The sequence below is a fragment of the Dysidea avara genome, chromosome 7, assembly GCF_963678975.1.
Source record: "Dysidea avara chromosome 7, odDysAvar1.4, whole genome shotgun sequence".
Classification (NCBI taxonomy): Eukaryota; Metazoa; Porifera; class Demospongiae; order Dictyoceratida; family Dysideidae; genus Dysidea; species Dysidea avara.
The window spans coordinates 39,397,180-39,421,000 of record NC_089278.1 but is presented as its reverse complement, the minus strand read 5'-3'; the positions used below and the strand labels follow the sequence as shown (position 1 = coordinate 39,421,000).

Below are 23,821 nucleotides of genomic sequence, written 5' to 3'. Positions count from 1 at the left end.
TTCTGATAAACTGCTCGGGCATAGGACAACACGTCACAGTGAGCAACTCAAATTGGTATGGCAGCTAACATCGTGTCAATTACCTTAAAATGGTCGAGATACCCTACTAGAACATTGGAACTTTTTTTACTAGAAACAGTATATAGCTACATGCACTACTCTGATAAAATTGTCACAAAGCTATAATGCTTGTGAAGTGAAGTACTCTAATTAATTTTAGCAGCCAGTTAATGAAGCTCAACATACATGTACGTGTAAATGGTTTGAATGAGGAATAAACTTTGTAATGCTTAAATGCTGTAGCAGACATTTGGTATTTTGTAAAAGTATAAAGAAATGTTTGAACACGTGCACTGCTCAAAAGCATGCATAATGGTGTGTACATATAGCATAATAACTTTAGCATTGTGTATATGTTGAGCTGGATCCTGAGAAATCAGCTTATAAACAAATAGGAAAACAGACCAGGTGGTTAGTGTAGTTTAGATTCATAGCAGGTTCAGAAAAGGGTTACACACTATACTGTAGCTATGTATAGCTGTCTGGTATATAATTTATGGGGATTATCTGTAAGTAAGATTTAAGAATTTAGTGGATTATGTAGTGCTACAGATTAGCCAAATTCCAACTACTAGTGCATATTTCAATGCCTGAGTTATTTAATGGTTTGAGGATTCAGCTCAATGCTTATACCAGCGTATGCAGTAACATCAATTTGTATTATACTCTTAATTATGTCTAAATATATAATTTGCAGGGCAAAACTGCAATGCTTTCTCAACTACAACCATCTCTGTCTGTTGTGTTCAGCATCGAAGGTTTCATGACCTATTTAAGGACTACAGCTGGGGGAAATAAGGACAAAGAATCTGTGAAATCTATTGCAAATGATTTGATAGAATTCTATAATGTAACATCCCAATCATCTGAAGAATCTTTCGGCAAGATTGACAGCCTGTTTAACAGATCTAATATTCAGTTATTCCTGGACTATATCAAGAAGAGATACAAGCCAGCAGCAATATGGGAAATAATACAAAGGTTAAAAATGGCTATCCAGTACATTATGAGTCTAAGCAGCAGAAAAGACTATTACACTACAGGATGCACTTTTCTGAGGCTATTAACTGACCTGCAAGACAATTCTCAATTGCAGAAAGCCAGTGCTCGAAGGATATCCATTTCAAAATGGTCATGTGTAAACTCTAAGCAATCGGTCAGTGTGCATGTACGTATGTGGTTGCAAACAATAGCTTCTTAGGCTAAATGCTACATAATGTGTATGTAGTTGGTAGAATTACTATATATATGCTAATCTGGTAACTGTCAGAGTAGTCATAATTTGGTAATGGTCACAAGTGGTCATCACAAAGCAGCCCTAATCATTTCTGCACATGTTTAATCCATGCATGCAGTCCTGAATCAAATCTAAATAGTTATTACTGTGTATGGTGATGGTTACCACATCAACCTATAGCTATAAGACTGCCTGTCCAGCACCTTGATAACATTCTTTGATCTACACAGGATAAAGATTCAACGATAACTGAAGTTGAATGTGTACAAGAGCCAGATAGCATAACTATTGACTCATCATCTATTCGCAGTTCAAGTGAAAATGACATTGATAATGCAACAGAGAGCCATAGGACTTTTGAAACGGTATTTAATTAACATTGCTTTTTGTAGAAGAACTAGTGTGGTATTCTATCCTGAATATAGGGTGCTTTAGCTACAATAAAATCTGCATATGCTGATTCAAGTGAAAGCATTGCCAGCACAGACAGTGATCATATAAGTGTGCAGGAAAGCACTGAGAGTATTGCTTCATCAGATACAGTAAGCATACTGTAATCCACTGGCTGTATATATGCTACTATTGTTAAATGCATGCAGATTAGCATTAGACTACAGATGAGCTTGCCTAATTTGTTATATTCAAGCGATGCGTATGATAACGATACTGGTTCATGTACTAGTGATGAAACTTACACTGACACAGATGAAGGGTCTACAAGCAACAGTGAGGTATATGAATATTTTGCCTGTACATGTATACATAAAATAATTATAATGTGCAGGTTGCTATACACCCTGACAGACTGTTTCATAGCTACAAATTTGATTTTTCTGCTTTTGCAAACTATCTGGAGGGCATTGCTGGTGGATGTAGAAACACAGATACAGCAAAAGCTATTGTCCGTGATGTCGAACTGTTCTTTCAATTGACACCAGCCACATCACACAATGATCTTGATAGGCTGTTTAATAAGTCAAATTTGGAGAAATTTTTTCAGCAACTTCTTCATAAAAAGCAATATAAACCAACCACTATAACAGAAAAGATCCGACGGATGAAGTTGGCAATCAAGTATGTCATCCATGAGGAGGACTCTATGATGACAGATAAGGAGATTTTCATCAAGGGAAGTAGATTATTAGAGCTAATGACTCAGTGGTGCCTTTCATTGTCCAAAGCAATTGCTTTGCAAAGACAACAGCACTCCCTCAACATTACTGAACAGTTACCATTCTTAATGGATCCACATGAATTCTTAGATAATGAAAAGGTACAGAGTAGCAGATAATCAGTTATGAATACTTTATACTGTGATTACAACAGGTTCAACAGAAGGTCAAGGCAGCTAGAGTGGTATTGAGTGATGGAAAATTTGATAAAGCAGCTGTTAGAATTCTAACAGCATATGCAGCAGCATGCATACTTTATGGGAATGGGCAGCGATCTGGAGTGATTACAAGTTTGAGAATTGCAGAATTCAATCAACGACAACCATGTGATTATGATACTGATGAAGTAATTATTCCTTGCCTACACCATAAGACTGGTCCCCAAGGCATTGCACGGCTGGTGGTGACACGTGACATTGAACAATTACTTTATGAATACTACACAAATGCTCGACTGAAAATACGAGCCAAAGAATTTACAAATTCTAATAGATTTTTCCTGACTACAACTGGCTTTCTATATACACAAGTATACAGAAGAATAAAAGAGGCTTTATCCATAGAAAATCTAAAGCCACCTAGGCCTAAAGATTACAGGATAATGGTTGCAACGGATGCAGCAAGAGAGCTGAATGATGTAGATTTACGAAGAGTACCAAAACATCTATGTCACAGCACAGAAACAAGCAGGCAATACTATGAATTTAGCAACAATGATGATACGGTGCTTGCTCATCAAGCCCTTTGCAACCTCTCGAAAAAACGAAAATGGTCTAAGCAGCATATAACAGCACTGCTTAAAGAATGGCCATTAACCAACAGCCCACCTGGTTTAGCAGTGTGCAGAGAGATATCAAGAAAACATCACATGAGCAGAACTGGAAAGCAAGTATTGGACAAGTGGAGGCAATTAAAGAAGACAATGTAGTTGATATGTATGGAGTTTTACAAATACATACTTAAGAATTATTGTGAAATATTCACTTGACACTCTGCTCTGAACTAAATTCATAGAATTGTAAAACAGTTAAAGATTATGCATTGTTGTGCACTGAGCTTTATAAGATTGATGTACTCTAATAGAACAGTCAGCAAAGTATTTTGTATACTCTAATAGAGTCCTCAATATGCATGCAGCTATCTAAGAGTAGCTTAGGGTACTTTGTGGCACAACTGAGCATAATAGGGGAATTGAGTTGCCAATAGTCTTGCCTAACACAAAGTGCATTATACATATACGTAGCTATGTTTTATGGGTTAAGTTGAATCCTATTAATCACTGAGAGATAGAATTACACAAATACTTTAAGTTTGGCTCATTTGTAGCTAGCAACAATCAAGAATCATTCCATATACATTTCTCCTCCTGGGAAGCCACAAAAGTGCACAGCCTGTTACGACCTTGTTATGGATCCAAACTATATATATATATATCTCTTTTGGTCCACTGTTGCTCTACTAACATGTAGCTAATATTTATTTAAATTGGTAGGCATGATGTATTGCAGAAGTGAATTTGCTACAATGGCTAATCACACGCTCATGCAAGTAGGAGGGTCTTACCGAGTAGGAGGAAAAATTTGATTAACAGCCTGTCTGGGATGTGGCTAACAACCATTCATTCACTATTGGCATTAACTATGATGTACATACAGATATACTGCATGTATCAAAAAGCAATTGGTCAAGATACCTTTGGTGGTTTTGGAATGGTCGCAGTGGTCACAAAAAAATTTAAATGGTCGCAAAACAACATTTAGATGGTCATAGTGGTCACAGATTATGCATTAAATGGTCACAAATAGCAAGAATTAAAGAGATGGTCATCAAGTTCGGGGCCCTAACCCTAACCCTAACCTAATTCTGTTTGAGTTTAGTTTATTTTAGTTTGTTTTATTTTACCTGCTAATTTTGTACTTGCTATTGTTATTGTTATCGTTTGTTTATTGTTCATTATTGGTATCTTAAACAGATAGTTACACTAAGTTTATTAGTTACTTTTAAGATGAGCTCAGAAGAAGAGACTGGAGAACAGAGAGAGAGGAATAAAAGGGATAGATCAGAAGAGTGTGAAGATGATGTAAGTAAGAAAGCCAAGGTAGCTGAAAGGCCAGATGACAACCACAACTCTAACAATAACCCTAACCCTCATCAACCTCCTAGTTTGCCAAAAATCTTATGGCCAGCTAAGAATATCGAATGTAGACATAGACAATGTGGAATGTGTAAACAACTTGCACCTAGGAGCCACTTTTACAGCCACCAAACTAAGACCAGATACCCAATAGAGACTATCTACTCATGTGATACCACAGGGGCGATCTACTTATTGGACTGTACAAAGTGTGGGAAACAATATATCGGAGAAACCGGTACCAGTGTAAGAGCAAGGATGAAAAGACACAGGAACACACAGAAAACCGCAGTGGATAGACCTATCTATGACCATCTGAAGAAACATAATGCAACCTTTGAAATATTTACAATTACCATCATAGACCAGGTAAAGGATATAAGAGCCAGAAAAGCTAAAGAAATGGAATATATTCAATTGATGAAAACTAAAGTACCCTTTGGACTGAACGTGTTAAATAACAACCAAAAAACAAAAAATAAAAAAACAACAAACTGACCCTGACCTCATGACAACTCCTCAACTATAAGAACAACAACTAATGTAATATGAATCATTCTATTAATAAAGAAGCTGATGAAGACTCCTTGTCGAAACCGGTCCTTCTTTTGACTGCTGAACTGGAACTGTATACGTAACTTTTTTGTTTTTACTGCTTGTATAACATTAATTGTAGTTGTGTATGTGTCTTGTGTACTTGTGTGTTTGTACTCCCCTTTTTTTTGTTTCTAAATTATATAATTGTAATCAATCTACTTAGTAATGGCCACACAACCACCACCAACCATCTTAAGGAGTGGAAGGCAGTTGCCAGTGACCCCTCAAAGCCAACCTATAGAATCTAATGTCTCAAACCTTGGAGAACAGGCAACAAACGCCAGGACGGATGGTGCAGGATTGGTCCCAGCTTCTTCTGGAGCTGAACCCAATCCAACCACTAACACTAACCCATTGTTGCTTTCGTTTACATACTACACTATCAAGTCAACTGACATGCATAGCATTCTAACATGTAGAGGTGCACCTATCAATGCTGCTACATAACAATGGGTAGCTACCCATGACACCATTAGCATGTCATACTCACAATATAACAAAACAACAATACGATGCAACACTTCTCTCACTGCAATTCATACCATAGGCAACTCAGCACACAGCAAAATAATTCACTGCTCAGCTCTAACCCTAGCTCTAAGAGTGTCTCAGATCATGTGACCATTGTCTAATCCAAACCCTACACCTAACTCTAACTTAGTAATCATGCATGTGATCTGCCTTCACACAGTCCTAACCTAACTTGTACTCGCGTGATCTGTCTACTCACTGCCCTAACATAATCTCCAGACCCCCTGTGTTCTAACCTAACTATAACTATACCTAGCTAGCTATACACAGTCAGGCTAGCTCATACAAAGGTGTTTCAGTCTAATTCTATAGCTAACACACTGAGTATATTGACGCTATGACAAAATAAACCCCCAATCTTGTGATACAAACTACAATTTTACATATTCCAAAACTTGGAATAAGTGTTATCAACAAGTGTCACCATATCACATGGTTTTCACACTTCAAAACACTTAGAAACAATAGCGTCCCCACGCCGTGACGTCAGACGCTACATAACGCGTCGGCCCGAGTATCTCATACCGGGCTACCAATTCTTCACCATAAAGTAGTACAACACTACTCTGGCAATACTAAATCCGCGTCTAAGGTTGCCTGATGAGTTTCCGGCGTAGAGCTGAAACGAAACCGGTCGTGACCAGTACGATGGATATTTATAATGGGAAATTCTCAACCCATTTGGTCTCCGTGTAGCTATTACACGACGAATTAAATTTGCCAGTCAAATAATACAACTACACATATGGCCAGGCCTTACAGCTATAAACCAAATAGTGAAGATTTTGTGAGTGGCACTCCCACCTGGTGAGACTATAATAGCCACCAGCACACAGTTACATACCATAACCCAGGATAGGTAGCTACATAGTTGCCTATACCCACTGTGAGCTAAAATTATAATACCACAATCTGAGGTACATATATATATATCAAAACAACATTGAGCTACTAAAGAAATACAATCTCTGTTACTATACAGCTACCAAGCTCATGCTTTGGTCAACAACTGACTAATGCATCTGTGCAATATGATTCCTTTGCCACTTCAGCTGAGCACAACTGAATGTCTCCACTGTTTGGGGCCTTTGGGACGAGCCCTTATTTTACTGTAATATAACCCCTAACCCAACTCCAAGGAGCTACTTGATTGAAACCTCATTCGAAGGAATCAACATCTTAGAACTTTCCATGAAGTCAGCAATAAGGAAAGCCAGCAAACACCAGCAGTACAGCATTAGGCCACTCCAAATGGTAATTATGTTTCTGGTCCTAGGCCTTTGAAAATCAGTTTTAGGTGCGGGCGGAATTCAGCAACAAATTAAGCAACGATGAAGTGACTGCCCAATTAGAGTATTTTGTGATTTACTGACTGTTCTATTAGAGTATATAGATCCGTACCATGCACTCTGCCCATTTCTTGCAGGTTTTCACTGATAAAATACAAATTGATACTTAGATTTAGCATACTTGTCGCAGCCACTTTTGTGGTAACAAAGTAATATAACGAAATACGCTATAAAAACAGGTAATATAACTCAAGTTACTTCACTTACAAATGTAACGCGTTACCTAAGTGATATAGTTACTGTAACGAGTCTAATAATACGTAATATTATTACAAGTAACGAAGTTACTAATCTCGTTGGTTAGCCTCTGAGTAACACCTAGCCACAACGAAGTAACAAAGTCTATTGCAATTGAATGAAGCTTATTCACCAGCTTCTTACTTATAGCCAAGATTTGCACATTGTCCAACAACGCAATCATGACACGTGATAAAGTGCATGCATATGGTAGTTTCACACATGAAAGTTTAAGGCTGTGGACACAAAGTAATATAATATGTAATATTATTATAGTTACTTTATTTTATGGGTAATATGTAACTGTAACTAAATAGTTCAGTTGCATGTAATATGTAACTAGTTACTTTTACAATGTAACTAGCCCAATATTTGTTTCTGAAATCCAGGTTTTCAAAAAGCTGATGTGGGCATTTTACCCATGTATACGTATTTCTGAAATTTCACATCCTCCAAAAAAGGATGCGGGCGGTGGACCAGAAACATAATTACCAATTGGAGTAGCCTTACTGAGGACCATCAACTGCCTGTGACTCCACAAACTAGAGGAGTTACAAGAAACTCCAGCATAATGACCTGGTCCCAGACTGGCACTGCTATTGTACCTCCACTGAGGTATCAGACTTGAAGGGGGAGATGTGGAGAACTTGACGCTATTATATGCATTTATATTGATTATGTAATCACTTGTAATCTTATTAGGCAATGATGTAATTGTGTGGACACGTGCCAGTACATTAATTAGAACTGTACATGTGCTTGAGTGATTAACATTGATTATTGATCAGTCATATAACGCCACAATACCGTGTTTAGGAAATGTGTTGACACATGACATTTCCTAGACAGGAAATTTGCATTTTGACACCACCTATCCTGCATTAGGAAATGTCAAGAAATACCATCAATCCTGCTATTAGGAAATGTCATGGAAATTGTGCCCTATATACTACTTCAGAAAAAGTCAAGGAAATGTGTAAATTTCATGAACACCGGAAATGTACAGAAATGTGGAATTTCTGTACATTTACTGGGGATTTCCAAATACCTGAAATGTAGCTTTTTTTCCTGTGATACTTTGCATAATGTAACTAACTGACTGACTGACTGTGATGTGCAAAGTTTGTATGTAATGTATGTATCTATGTATGTAGAAAACTTTGAAAGGCCATAACTCGGTCATCTTTGATCCAAACACTTCAAACTACGTATCAAACAACTCAGCTCGATGAGCCGAATCAGATGATGTGTAGAAAAGTGGGTGTCAATTGTTGAGGACGTATGGAACCCCTTGTAACCCATGGTTTCTGAATAATTCTCTATTACAAAAAGAAATTGAGGTATTATTTTTTACTGTTCATTATCAGCTACAGATTGTTACTTGCATGGCAATGTTTCCTATTGTTTAGACTTCACCATCGCCAGCTACTCAGTACATATAGTAAGTATTGTACCACAGTAAACAAATTTAAATGTTTTATCAGCGCTATATCTGCTAAAAAGTTAGTTAACAGTTTCTATAAGTTACAGAAGTGTCACTCTTCATCTGCTTTGTGATATACAATAGTACAACTATTTACAACTGATGAACTCATTTGTGAATTAAACAAGAATGCTGATCAATAACTGGACTGTACAGTAAGTATGACATTTGATAACTCCTCCAATTGAACCTTCTTTAATATCTGTTGAACATGATGTAGTGACTTGAAATTGTACTTGTTTAACTGCATCATTTTTAATTCCATTAGTTTAACATAAACCTGTAAAATATACACATGAGATACAAAACAATGGGGTAAGCCTACATTACATATCGAGTAGTTTAACAAATTTATGGTAGAGGCACAGTACAGTGAAACCTCATTAATAGAGCCATGAAGTGTCCTCAGTAATGAGGTTTGAAGTGCATGTTGGGCTATGTTGGAGGTGGCCACTATTATTACTACTGCATTATGAGCCCATGCCATGACATTTATGTGAGACGCTACTCAAAACATTCTGGAACCATTTCTGTCACCTGCTTTGTACATACACAAATTAGCAGATATTTCACCCTACCGTGCACTGGCAGCTGCCATATGTGCAGGATTTTCTGCCCCTATACATGAATTTTTAAAGAGAGCTTTACCACTGTAATAAAGCACAAGGAATAAGCACACAAACACCTACTTGTACTTGGGCTGCTAACTCCTCCCTATGTATATAATGTGCTTAGTTTGAGTCCCACAGTGATGGTAATCTACATAAACTATGAACAAAAGTTGGGCAACTAAATGGAAAAACCTATGCTATAAGCTAGACTTGAGCACACAACATAACAACTCTAAACATGTACACAAAATGTTCAATAAGAAGAAACACGCTACCAGTGGAATTTAAACTTGCTAGCTAACCAGAACTCATGTACGTATGTCGTAAATAGGTTAATACATTTCCTTGTAAATTGCAATAATATATACCATCATAGTGGCATTATTATTATTACTAATGAGCAAAAATTGCCTGGCACTGTCAAGTTAGGCTGCAGGCCTTTGAGAGTGCCCATATCTTGTTGTATCTTAGACTAGTTCTTTCAGTAAAACACCATTTTAAAACTATTAGCTGGATTGCTAAGTCTATACACAACTGTACCATTTATTTCAGCAGCATGCACACAAAAGCTTATAAATGTTAAGTCCATCAAGAAACAAAAGTCTTAATTCAAGGTACCGTAGATTCCCTAAAATTTCGGCATCTCTAAATATTCGGCACTCCCTGTGCTTTGAACGCAATGTGCTCTAAATTTCGGCAAGCGCAGGAAAGTTTCTAGTTATAAGCTCGCTAATTTTTCGGCACTTGGAATACTAGTCTAGTTGACGAAGGTCTCTTGAGTACTGAGGATTCCCAGTGACCTCATACAATATTCTACCTCGATGCTGGATGAAGCACCAAGTGTGAAATTGTTCAGGGAACGTACCCAACGATATCATCGTGTGACATCTTCACAGCTACCGCAAAACGATCGTTTCTGTTCACAGAATAAAATCTCTCCTAGCCTCACATCTCCTTGTATAACATGATATACCCTCAGATAATGTTTTGTTAAGCCATGCAGCACCTGGTAGCGAGATATATCACAAGATAGTTTAATAATATTACTGATTGTAGTTTCTATTTTTATTAATTGTTGAAATCCTTAATATTACGTCTGGGTGATTGTATTCAAAAGCGATGTAGTAATGACATTGACCATCCCTCCTGGATAATGTAGGCAACCATAGTATATAGCGCTGTGGCCAAGTGAGTGTGTTGTGGAATCGTCAGCTCCGCCTCAAGGCGTTCCTGTTGGTTCCTGTAGAAAGAAATCCAGAAAGTAAGCAGTAAACGGATCGAAAATAACATAGTCATGAAGCGTGCAGACTGTATTAGGGATAGATCCCTAAAAATTCGACAATAGCACAAGGTTAGTACATTTTTTTTCCTAATTGTTCGGCCAGACACGAACGGAATTAATTTATTTCTGCCGAATTTTTAGAGAATCTACGGTATAATCTAATAAAACATTCAAGTGCTAAAAAATACGAAAGTTATTAAATGGTTGAATTAAAAGAACATACGTAACAGAATTGGTGTGTGGCAGTGTAATGTTATATCTAATTAGCTGCGGTACCTGCCCTTAGTGCAGATTGAGCTAAACGATCGATAAAATATTGTGCCTGCCTTTCGAATATTGTATTGTTTATACTTAACCATACACATATTGCTGTAGAAGCAAAATACACTCTAGTGTACATGTCTGCAACCCAGAGTACTATTCTATGCTAGTAAAAAAATAGTAGCGCACCCACCGCAGTGCGGCACTATTCGAAGGATTTTATCCTTATTTTTGGGCATAAAATAAATAGTACTCCTGGGGTACAAATCGAGTAAATACGGTTACCGTGTATGTGTATCTTATCTACCCACATACACTGTGCTGGATCAACATGCTGAAAACTGTATCCACTGCAATATACATAGCTGCCATGTGAAAAGACCAGACAAAACACACACAAATGCTGGCTACAGCTATTAAACTATAGCTATTATTGTGTCAATTCATATGTGAGAAAGCCAATATATCAACATCTGAAATTTGATGGGATAATAAGTCATTATAGCCATAGGCGGATCTGAGGGGGGGCCAAGGGGTGCTGTGCCCCCCCTGGCCCTTCTCTTGCCCCCCTTGGACCTACAGTACTATATTGATACCAGAAATTAGAATCATGCATTCACACTGTACTCAGAAGTACAGAAAGCCAATGGGCAAATAAAAGACAACAGATATAAAATAGTGTACTTTACAGTTATAGCTAAACTGTACACTGAAAAGAAAGTGAGGTAAATAAATTTGAATTTTTGTGCAAAGATCGAGATACTCTAATAGAGCAGTCATTACTCTAATAGAACAGTCACGACTCTTATATAATTTACAATTTTTACAAATCATAACAAAACTACTAACTACTCCTTATTTTTATTTAGTATACACTTTACCATCAAACAGGTTTATCTCAGATAGGCTAACCAATCTTGCAAAGCATACACTTTGTTAGCTAAGTGCTTTCAAAAATGCTCTCAAATTCAAACCTAGGAGGTCTAATTTTTAATAATTTTCTTCAACTACAGTCTTAAAAACTGTATGTCCATCATTCACCCAGCTATACGTTGAATAAAGTTATGCAAATGAATATAACTTGTGTACTAGAATTCCATTCTTATCCTCTTAGTGAAATAAACACTGTTGTGCACTAAAACTTCTTGCCCCCCCCTTGACAGTGTCTCCTAGATCCGCCTATGGTTATAGCATTACAAGGTATCTCTAAAACAAAACCACTATATTCATCAAGAAGTTTTTCACTAATACAGCTCTTTAAGGACTAAAGCTAATAATGAATAATTACAATCATGCCTATCCAGATAAGTGAGGTTCCACCAACTACACCCTTACATACCTGTCGACGTTTATGAACATTCACCAGTCCACCATGAACATAATCTGAATTACCCTCGCTGATGGAAATCAAGTCCTTTATATATACTCCTAAGCAAAAATATACTCTATATATCAACAATAACCATCAATAAAATATTTAGCACCAGTAGTGTAATTAGAATAATTGGAAATAGCTGAAATAAAACACAAGAATCAAACAAATTAGTATGTTAAACCATTCTAGTACTCAATAAAAAACTCAAGTAACAAGGAAATCCCAAAGTTGGCCATAGGTGGCTTTGGAGTATTATGTGATTATAAAAAGAAATGGTATCTATACCAAGCCATGAAAAGTGTGCAGCCCCCAAAAAGTCAGATTGAAAAGATGCGAAATCCAACATGGTAGCCAAGAAATGGGATGAGGGTAGGTTAAACGGGGGTAGCGCTAAAAGTTAGAATGGAATGGAACAAAACCAATTAAGGTACACAACTTTACTCCTCTGAAATTAGCTTGTAAACCATTTGCAACTACTACACATAATACACAGTAATAGACTTAAACCTACAGTATTCCTATATAGTGGTATGGTAGAAATCATGTCATTATATGCAGCGCACGGCCACCATTGTATCATGAAATAACAAACTCACCAGTGGAATGTGCATTTTGGGGTTCCAACGAGTGTAGGCCCTCTGCGCCTTGTCATTTCTATTATATTCAATCAGATTTCCTGTCTATTTCATCCAACGAAACCATATCAAAGAGTTAATTTTCCACATCAACACTTTCTTTCAGCAGCATATTTAAGTGCCACAGAATTATTTCAGAGGTTGATTTCAGGGGAATTTAGAAAACCCGGACCAGGTCAACTTCTTCAAGTAAGCTAATTCACACAATAGCTATAACATACAATTCACGCAATAGCTAGCTATAACATACACTCTTCACCTTGTAGCCACTCTGCAACACAATTAGCTAGCTACGATGGCTCAGACTGCAACAGCGATCAAAACTTCATCCACAATAAAACAACCTAACTAAGCTATTAAACTACTTTCTATTACATTTCACTACACAACCGCTACAAAGCTACAAGCTCTTTCTGCTATACTCAACTGCTACACACACTAGTAACCGCCTGAATTTATTAGAATTGTGATATAAAAAGTGAAAGGAACCAAGATAACAGCAAACCTCTGAAATTATTTCGGTAGTGATGAATGAGTAATGGAGTATTAATAGTTACATGTCAAGGTAAGCTTTAAATAGAACAAAACCTCACTACCCAAAAATCTCTATATACTGAGCTACCCTGCATGGGCACTAGCTTACCTTTCTTAGTTTAGCCAGTCATCAATGACCATTCCTTTACATAAGTTCGACGGTTTGCTGTTATCTCACTTTGTATACCACGATTCTAAGCGGTTACTAGTGTGTGTGTGTGTAACAGTTAAGTACAGCAGAAAGAGCTTGTAGCTTTGTTGTGATTGTGTAGTGAAATGTAGTAGAAAGTGGTTTAATAGCTTAGTTAGGTTGTTTTATTGTGGATGAAGTTTCGATCCCTGTTGCAGTCTGAGCCATCGTAGCTAGCTAATTGTGTTGCAGAGTGGCTACAAGGTGAAGAGTATATGTTATAGCTAGCTATTGCGTGAATTGTATGTTATAGCTAATGTGTGAATTGGCTTACTTGAAGAAGTTGACCTGGCCCAGTCCGGTCTAGTCCGGTCCGGGTTTTCTAAACCCCCAGATTTCAGAAGCGCTTTAGTCCTGGTGCTACTATGAGAGGTATATTAGCTAGATATCTGCAACTTCGTGATTGGAGTCCCGTTCGCAACCACACCAATTAAATAAAGATCTAGGTGGACTAATAGCGATATAGAGTACAGAGAACACACCTCTAAACAATCTAGCTATTTACTTTACAGTAAACAAGATGATCTCACCCCCTTATTGGTCTAGCTAGCTGCACACCCTTGCTTGACTAGAGATACTCTAATACAACAGTCACTCTAATACAACAGTCATGTACGACATTCTAATAGAACAGCCATATGTTACACTGTAACTGGCTGTGGTACAACAAAAAACTAAACAAAGTATGGATCTATGCAATAAAAACTAGTGAAACAAGAGATGAATGATGGTATTGCAGCATAGCTCGGCGGGAAAGTCCCACTTTGGCACATTAGCTATAATTTTGTTCAATGCCAAAGTAGGGACTTTCCCACCTAGTTATGCTATAATACCATCATTCATCTCTTGTTTCACTACTTTTTATTGCACAGATGCCTACTTCATTTTTAAATAAAATACTAGTTATGATACATGTTACACTATAGTTAAAGCATTGCAGCAGATGTGTACAGAAAATACAGTACGACAGAGTGTGTCAAACAGCTAACACAGCACAAGGTGAAGCCAAGTGCTGTACTAGCCTTAAGACACACTCTGAGTAATGTCTGAGTGTGCGATATTCTTTGCATAGCAGTACTGCTTAAGGTTACGGAATAGTTTTAAATGTGTGGACGGAACAAATTACAAAATCTGCTGTAAACCAAGCAGGGATAAATAATTTCAACAACTGTGTTGTGTTAGCAGTGCAACTAATTGTGCTTGTTTGTTTTTACTACAGAACAACGACTGTTCTTGGGTGTGTGGTCCACAATAGAGCGATGTTTTATAAAAACGTGCCGCCAAAAACCAGACTAACAGATTACTGAATCCTTATAATTTCAACACAAGTGACTAAATAACTAAAATACCTAGGTCCTGTGGAAGCGATTTTTTAAGTTACTGGTTGTATAGACGTTTTATTGAACTTTTAGTAGTTTTTTCGAGTGAAACAAGCTCTTTGAAGGCTTGTATCTGAGTCACTGGGAAGAAACACACCAAAAACGCTTCCACAGGACCTAATAAATTTAATATACAGTATCACTATGTCCCAGAAATGCAAATAGAACCTACAGCTTTTGCTGTATTTGGCGGCAGAAAAACATGGTAATGACAGCTGGAGCTGAGCGATGTACGGGCTGGCTTACTTGTGTTACTACAACAAATTGTAGTGTTCCACCTGCCTCAAACTACACTGTAGCTACATAAAAACATTAAATATGAAGGGCTTCACCTTCATTTAAAACTTTTCACGCTGCTAGACTGGTTTTATGGGCTTCTCAAAAAGAATCGATAGGCATTCAAAATTTTGCATGATTGCCAGTGACTATACCGTAACCTTAACTGTACTATATTTGCATATCTATACACTGTACACACACACACACTGCACACACACACACACTGCACACACACACACTGCACACACACACACACACACACACACACACACACACACACACACACACACACACACACACACACACACACACACACACACACACACACACACTGCACACACACACTGCACACACCACACACACACACTGCACACACACGCACTGCACACACACACGCACTGCACACACACACACTGCACACGCACCCACTGCACACGCACACACTGCACACGCACACACTGCACACGCACACACTGCACACTCAAACACACACTGCACACACACACACTGCACACACACACACACTGCACACACACACACACTGCACACACACACACACACACACACACACACACACTGCACACACACACACTGCACACACACACACACACACACACACACACACACACACACACACACACACACACACACACACACACACACACACACACTGCACACACACACTCCCACTGTACACACACACGCACTGCACACACCCACCCACTGCACACGCACACGCACACACTGCACACGCACACACTGCACACGCACACACACACACGCACGCACACACACTATACACACACACACTGTACACACACACACTGTACACACTTACACACACACTACAAACCAGCACACACAAAAAGCTATAAGGAGTACAAACATGGGTGAGTACCTAAATAAGGCACAATAGGTGCTGCTGTATTTTTAAGTACATCACGATAATGATAGTAATTGCGTCTTGAGTCCATGACAACAGTCATCTTATTCAAGAAGTCCATGTATATTTGGGGCAATGCCTAAAACAAGATTATATACATTTGTAACCAAATTTGTATAATTCCAACATGTTTACATATAAATTCAGTATTTTATAAGAATGATAGCTGCACACAACTTCTTAGGATTGCCGTTTCCTTGACAAAACAAATAATTCAATGAATACTGGTATCCAAATCTCTTTAAAACACAAAATAACGCTTTACTAGCAGAAATTTTTTGATAAGTGCATACTCTTAATAAACATAGTGAATTGACACAAATTTGTCGTTTCCTTGACAAAACAAATATTTGAAGGAATACTGGTATCCAAATCTCTTTAAAACACAAAATAACATTTTCCTAGCAGAAAAGTTTTAATAAGTACATACTCTTAACAAACATAGTGAATTTGACAAACAATACTCCAAAACTTTTAAGCACATGTGCCTAATAACCAGAGTTATGAGCACTACAGTATAGCATAATCAGATATAAACAACAAAAGGCACATGGGTTATGGGTAGTGGTGTGCGATATCAGGATTTTGATTTTCGATACAATATTGATTTACAATCAGTGAAACATCACAATTTCAATTCGATTTTGCTACATTGAGCAGGTGGATTAATTGCAAGGAAGGCTGATATTTTAATATGCTTTAAATACAATAGATTCACTAAAACCACTAATAACAAACCTAGGAAACTGGTGAATGAGCTTTTAAAATGGCTAAATTGCACAGAACTGACATTCATTTCTAGTGCGATACCACAATCATTGACCTGTAACTTTATCAAAAATATCTCAATATATTGATAATTATAGAACTTTGCGTGGGCGAGATCAAAGGAAAAAGTGTACTTTAAATTTCATAAAGTACACTCTCAGCCGGCCAACTGCTTCATCGACCATAAAGAGTGCTTTATTCGTTCAATAAAGCACTCTTTGCGGTGCAATAAAGCACTCTTTGTGGGCAATAAAGCACAGTTGCCCACGTGCCTTAGTGTAGGCTAATAATAGCCTATGGGGCTTGCGCCAGTACGACTAATCACCCAAGCCGGTGAAGGCTGATAGCCTCGCCACGCTGAGTGATCAATCACCCCAGCCGATACGAGTTCCACCACTGGATTGTTTTTATAGACATACCTAAATGTTTCGATGATGGGTGGGAGAAGATAACGTTGCTGTTACGTTTGTTAATGTAAACGGACAAGTCCTGGAGATATCACGGAAATACTTCACCATGTGACTCGCAATAGAATCGATTGTGGGTTGCGAGCAAAACCTGCCAAAAGACGCAATGAACGTCTACTATGCCAAACTATGGTGAAATACGCGTGAGTTACTTTGTTAAACTAGTTTGTGTGCGTTCAGGCTGCTAATAGTTCGTGCAACGCTTGTTAATTACGAGTCCTAGTGTATGGTGAAGCTACACGACTAGAAAGTTCCATAAATCATTTAAAGCATAGCCTTGCTCGTGCTATATGAAAAATAAAGTACTCGGCGCTTGGCCTCGATGCTAATAAAGCACTCAGCTTCGCCTCGTGCTTTATTAGCATCTCGGCCGCGCGCCTCGTACTTTATTTTTCATATAGCACTCGCGGCTATGCTTTAACATATACTTATAAAGATTATTATAGAATTAATTGATAACTACTGAAATGAGCGCCTGCAATATTGAAATTCGACATGATAGCAATATCAAAAAATTATCATGATATTGATATTTTTTTGATATATTGTACACCACTAGATACGGGTGCTTATTTATGACAAGTACACAGAAAAAATTGGAATCTTCAACTAGAGTAGGGACCATAGCACATTGATAAAAAGTATTGAAACAAGCTGGAGTAGAGCACGATATTAAATCACAGTAAAACAATAAGAAGTGTTATATCCCTACTGTGCATTTCCACTGTGGTATCTTGATCACAGTAGGAATATAACACTTCTTATTGTTTTACTGTGATTTAATATTGTGCACTACTCCAGCTTGTTTCAGTACTTTTTATTGATGTGCTATGGTCCCTACTCTAGTTGAAAATTCCAAGTGTATTTATTTGTCAACTTTTTTGTAAATAATTTTTATGACTAGTGAACCAATGCACACCGCATCTGAAATGGTGCCGCGCGCCTCAGCTATCGTCTGAAAGTGAAGTATCCATTACGCTTTGTTATCAGCTATGTTCAACCCGTTACACAGCATTTCGAATCAAGAACTGTTCGAAAAGTACCTCTGCAATCCATGTATACCGAAAGAAAGAAATGGTGCCGTGCGCCCCAGTTACCAATTATCATCTGAAAAATAAAGCATCCATTACACTTCGTTGTCGGCTATGTTCAACCCGTTACACAGCAGTACAAATCAAGAACTATTCGAAAAGCATCTCTGCAATCAAAGTAGTCACTATGAAAAATACAGACGATTTCCATTATGAAGGGAAGCCATCATGTGCTGCTGCCAAATCGACACTTTTCGCTGTCAGCAAAGATGAATGGGACACAAAGGAGGATACTAGTAAGTCCAAGAAGAATACATTGTACGTACTGCGGTATGACAAAAGACACCTGTCAGGCCAAAGTGAAATCAAACAGTGAAAAAATCAAGTCTGTAGTCTTAGCCGTTATTGAGTTGCACTTGTCTGAAGGCATCAGTCAGTTCCTTACTTACTCAGTCAGTAGAAAATTCTGTTAAAATATATATTTTTTAAAATTCCGTAGCAACTTGTTGAAAGCGTTTCGGGTCGATCTGAAAGCTTGCTTGGGCTTAGTTTTACCTAACCAATACTGCCTCATCGTCATCAGGGTAAATTGAGGCTGATTTTATTTCATGGGCCACACACACTCCTTTGTGGTCCCTACTATACAGTACTATCGTACTGTATGATGCAGTAGAAATAAGGTTTGATGTCAAAACTAATCTTTTGAATTGTTGCTACGATCCAGTTTACTGTATTGTGCATTTTCAGTGCATGTGCTTTTTAAAACAGCTGAGGGTCTAAGGGTAAACTTTTGCTATGAAATTATCTATTGCGAGATATTATAGTGCTTAATATTACAAGGAATACTTGCTTCATTTACATACACTATATATATAGTGAATTCAAAATGGACTGAGCTTTTGCAAATCTTATCCATATCACTCACCTCCCATGTAGTATTGAGCCTGCGAACAGGTACTGAGTGAAGACCAACAACTGCTATAGCCATTACTGCACTATAGTTCCTTAGCTCAAAGCAGTTCTAGAAAAAGTGAACTTTACAAACCTAACTTAAAAATATGGACAAACCTTTGCAACCAAAATTAGTGCCTTGATCATCTCAATTCTACTGTCCAGATGATGTTGTTGCACTACACACTGTACAGTGAGACTAGCAAGCTGCCAGAACAAGTAATGTAGCACAGCAACACTACTAACTAACCCTGTTGAACTGTGTAGCTACACTGTCGATTCCTGTCTTTACTGGAACAGAATTAGCAGAGGCCGTTGATGATATTCTAGCCATTGATGCTTTCTGTAGCAACTCTTTAGTAGTAATCTGACACAGTAATTCTGTTGATTGCATAAACTAACAAACATGTGTACCATAAAAGTTAGTCAAACTTACCATGGTCAATAAGGGTTATTTGTCTAGCTAGTTCAATAGGATACTGCAGTAACTCCTTTAAGCTGAACAATAAGAACATAGTATACTGCCAACCATTCATATTTTACATACGATACAGCAGTATAATATAGTAAGAATCATGAAGGCTTACATTTTCCTGCCTGAAAATGCCACTCAAAAACCATTATCACACTTTCTTTCACAACAATCTAACAGTGTTGATTAGCCAAAGTGTGTGCTTACATCAACCCGAAATGCTATCACCTAGGTTCTATGGAATTAGTGTAAAACAGAAGTTTTTGTTAGTTAATTGACTGTCCAATATTTTCAGCCAACCATGCGTCATGGCTATAACGCTGAATTTTTACCTATTAACTATAACTGCGTGTCTTGTCACCTACCACAGCAGCCATAATGCATGTTCCATGTCCTTTGTTTCTCCACAAATATGTATCTAAACCAAAACAGCCAAGCTGTAAAAAAAGAGTGCAGCCCCCAAAATTCCAGGATGAAAAAAAAGATGGAAATCCAAGGTGGTGGCCAAGAAATGGCTGTGATGGTAGGTTAATGACAAAAAATTTAATAACGACAATTCAGGTGAATTTGCGTTACCTCCTCCAAGTTTCACTAGGATTTAGCACCAAATTCACCTGAATTGTTATTATTAAAATTTTTGCTATTAACCTACCATCACAGCGATTTCTTGGCCACCACCTTTGATTTCACATCTTTTTTCACCCTGACCTTTTGGTAGCTGCACTCTTTTTTTACAGCTTGGCTGTTTAGGTTTAGATATCACTTTGTTTTACATTGTAAGCCACAAAGCCAGCCATAAACTGGCTTTGGTGCTTGTTTTTTTTTCTTTACTGCAGGAATTGTGGAACAAAAGAAGCAATTGTGTGTATAGCTTTTTGTCGATTAAGTATTTGTATATTGAACACTAAATAAATTGAATGATTATCACATAAGTTATGAAGTGACTTCTTACATAACAAAACTGTAACTGAAACTCTCAATTGTTTGTAGTTGTCAGGGTGACTTGTTTCTAGCTGAACTCTCTACATGGTGGTTTGTTTCCAGCACATATTTCTACAGGGTGATTTGTTTATAGCTGATCTCTCTATAGGGTAACTTGTTTCTAGCTGATATCTCTACAGGGTGAGTTGTTTCCAGCTGATATTTCTACAGGGTGATTTGTTTCTAGCTGAACTCTCTACTGGGTGACTTGTTCCTCCTAACTAATCTCTCTACGTGGTGACTTGTTTCCAGCACATATTTCTACTGGGTGACTTGTTTATAGCTGATCTCTATAGGGTAACTTGCATCAAGCTGATATCTCCACAGGGTGACGTATTTCTAATACAGCAGTCACCCTGAAGAGAGATCAGCTACAAACAAAACACCCTGTACAGAGATCAGCTACAAACAAATCACCCTGTAGAGAGATCAGCTAGGATGACTGCTCTATTAGGGTATCTTGATCTCACACTTGCTACACCAAGTTGGATTTCATGTTATAACTCTGTGGATTTAAGTCTGATTCTTCTACACCGTTGAAGAGCCTTTCTAAGATGATTACTCTATCTGTTCAACGATTTTCAAAGCATTACTCCAAGCGGTTTTTCTGGTAGGCGTGGCAAGTAGTTGTTTTTTATTATTTAATCTCAATTGCATAATTGTTACACACTGTTGGTCTTTTCGTTGTATCTTCATGGCTTTTAGCTTGATTTTTTTTTCAAAACTTAAAAGGTTTGGTTCAATACAGTTAACATATCCACACACCAATTTTCAGCTTCTTCCCATAAGCGGTTTACCCTGTAGGCGTGATAACATATTGGTGTTATTTTTCATAAATAATTGCTAATAACTTCTTCACTGTTTATCATATTTCAGCCAAACTTGGGATGTGCCTTTATACCCCCCCTACTGTGTGCCAAATTTCAAGGCAATTGGATATGGCATTCGCATTTTATGGCAGTTTTTGTGAGTGTGTGAAATGAAGAAGAAAAATAAGAGAAAAAAAACAGAAACTAAGCCAATTTTTGAAGTCACATATCTCGGGAATGCTTGCAGCAATTTTGCTGAAATTTGGAATGTGGAATACTGACATTGGCGGGCATGTACACAGCAAAATCATTTCATTTAGTAAAGATAGCACGGAGCTACGAATGTGTGAAAATCACGTTTTCTTTCTTCCTGTCAATATATGCATGGTGTTGTGTGCAGGTTTTTTGATTGGCGGGCATGTACACAGCAAAATCATTTCATTTCGTAAAGATAGCACGGAGCTACGAATGTGTGAAAATCACGTTTTCTTTCTTCCTGTCAATATATGCATGGTGTTGTGTGCAGGTTTTTTGATTGGCGGGCATGTACACAGCAAAATCATTTCATTTCGTAAAGATAGCACGGAGCTACAAATGTGTGAAAATCACGTTTTCTTTCTTCCTGTCAATATATGCATGGTGTTGTGTGCAGGTTTTTTGGGCCGCACAACAGTGTCTTGATGTGGGGATAGTACTTCAATGGTTTCTTGTACTCATAACATAATAAGAATCGTCTTTAATTTCAGTAGTGAGTGGATTGACTGCAAAGGAATTTCTTGTACTGTTCTTCACGTGTAACCAGATGGAAAATAGCTGTAACAACAAAGGCAAAATTGTTTTATACAGTGGATCCTCGAATCTCAGTTATCCGACACCTCAATTATCCGAATTCAAAACCTTGAATCCCACAATCAAAACTATTGTATATAACAGTAATAAATGGCAGCGTGATGAGTGGGACTCAAGGTGGGAACACGAAGAAGACTGGAAAAAAGAGAAAGGGAGTTGTTCTTTCAATCGAGGATAAGCTAAAAATACTTAAGCTCATTGATTCCAATGTTTCTTACACTGTTATCTTGCAGTGCTTCGATATTGGACAAAACACAGTAGAGTTACCGTATAGTGGAAAACGTTGGCGGCGGAAAACTTTGGCGAATTGCTAAAAATCCGTATTAGCGGAAAAAATGTTGGCGAATTGTCAAAAATAGGATATTGGCAAGGGAAAATGTTGGCGAAATATGTCGACTGAAATATGTAGCTAAATTATCGTATATAGGATCGTCGGAGTAAAGCGAAGCATAAGTATCATTAGTCTGGCGCGGCCTTCCTCTTTATGCGAAGGGGCGGCTGTGCCAAACTAGGCGCTACAAAAACGGTAAATCTTTGGAATCCTCCGTAAACTAGTGCGCACTGTAAAGAGTAGTACCGTGTGTCACGGCATGGCATCTCGCGTGGTATACACGTTTACGTTCGAGTCAATGATCCGTGGCTACCATGAGTATCAATTGATTTGGGGAGCACCTGCTGTAGGAGAAGAGCTTACATGCTGTCGCGAGTTGGGAAATAGACATGACCCATACGCCGTAGCTGTCAAGAAAAGGATTGGCGGAGAAGAAAGAGTCGTTGGGCATGTACCACGGAGAATATCTGCCATTTGTTCTTTGTTCGTTAGAAGAGGGAGTACAATTCTTTGTACAGTAGCTGGAAGTACAAGATACTCCGCCGATTTACCGCAAGGTGGTCTCAAAATACCGGCAAAATTGACGTTAACTGCAACCAGCAGAGAGGAAAGCACTAAGGCTAAGAAGTTAATTGAAGGTACTTTAAGTTTGGATGTAACGAGAGATGTGACAGCTTCAGAGGAAAGAATAGAAGCATTAACGGAAGCACAGCCACAGGGAATGTCCAACACATCGCCTGCTCACAGTAAGCCTGACTCAACAAGTGGAACTAAAGAAGTGATAAATTTACCGGTAGGTCATGAGCTAGACCTAGAAGAACCACCCACTAAAAGGGCTAAGGTTATCAACCTTGAGGGTATAATCATGGGAGA

General features: G+C 38.0%; 2 protein-coding genes and 1 long non-coding RNA gene across 4 annotated transcripts in view; 2 read left to right on the top strand and 1 right to left on the bottom strand.

Moving 5' to 3' along the window:
• Window positions 1-1,503: 1,503 nt before the first annotated feature.
• On the top strand, window positions 1,504-3,519 carry LOC136261668 (uncharacterized). Its single transcript, XM_066055709.1, has 2 exons — window positions 1,504-2,570; window positions 2,624-3,519. Exons 1-2 carry the CDS (start codon window positions 2,355-2,357, stop codon window positions 3,395-3,397), a joined length of 990 nt encoding a protein of 329 aa, XP_065911781.1. The 5' UTR covers window positions 1,504-2,354; the 3' UTR covers window positions 3,398-3,519.
• Window positions 3,520-8,455: 4,936 nt separating this feature from the next.
• LOC136260828 (uncharacterized) lies at window positions 8,456-9,106 on the top strand. Its single transcript, XR_010703681.1, has 3 exons — window positions 8,456-8,657; window positions 8,727-8,758; window positions 8,885-9,106. It is a non-coding gene; the product is annotated as an uncharacterized lncRNA (long non-coding RNA).
• LOC136260823 (uncharacterized) overlaps window positions 8,777-23,821 on the bottom strand; it is a 176,018-nt gene continuing 160,973 nt past the window's right edge. For both annotated transcript variants that reach the window (XM_066054701.1, XM_066054700.1), the window contains 7 exons: window positions 19,943-20,004; window positions 19,757-19,887; window positions 19,624-19,713; window positions 19,481-19,576; window positions 16,245-16,368; window positions 12,294-12,382; window positions 8,777-9,080 (listed from right to left, as the gene is read on the bottom strand). In XM_066054701.1, coding sequence (XP_065910773.1) covers window positions 8,937-9,080; window positions 12,294-12,382; window positions 16,245-16,368; window positions 19,481-19,576; window positions 19,624-19,713; window positions 19,757-19,887; window positions 19,943-20,004 — 736 coding nt within the window. In that variant the 3' untranslated portion in view covers window positions 8,777-8,936. The remainder of the gene's footprint in view (window positions 9,081-12,293; window positions 12,383-16,244; window positions 16,369-19,480; window positions 19,577-19,623; window positions 19,714-19,756; window positions 19,888-19,942; window positions 20,005-23,821) is intronic.

Bases quoted from the DNA above. Each gene is read 5' to 3' on its own strand.
- LOC136261668 (XM_066055709.1), top strand. From the start codon at position 2,355: ATGAAGTTGGCAATCAAGTATGTCATCCATGAGGAGGACTCTATGATG. The intron at 2,571-2,623 runs GTACAGAGTAGC...TGATTACAACAG, and splicing joins AATTCTTAGATAATGAAAAG to GTTCAACAGAAGGTCAAGGC.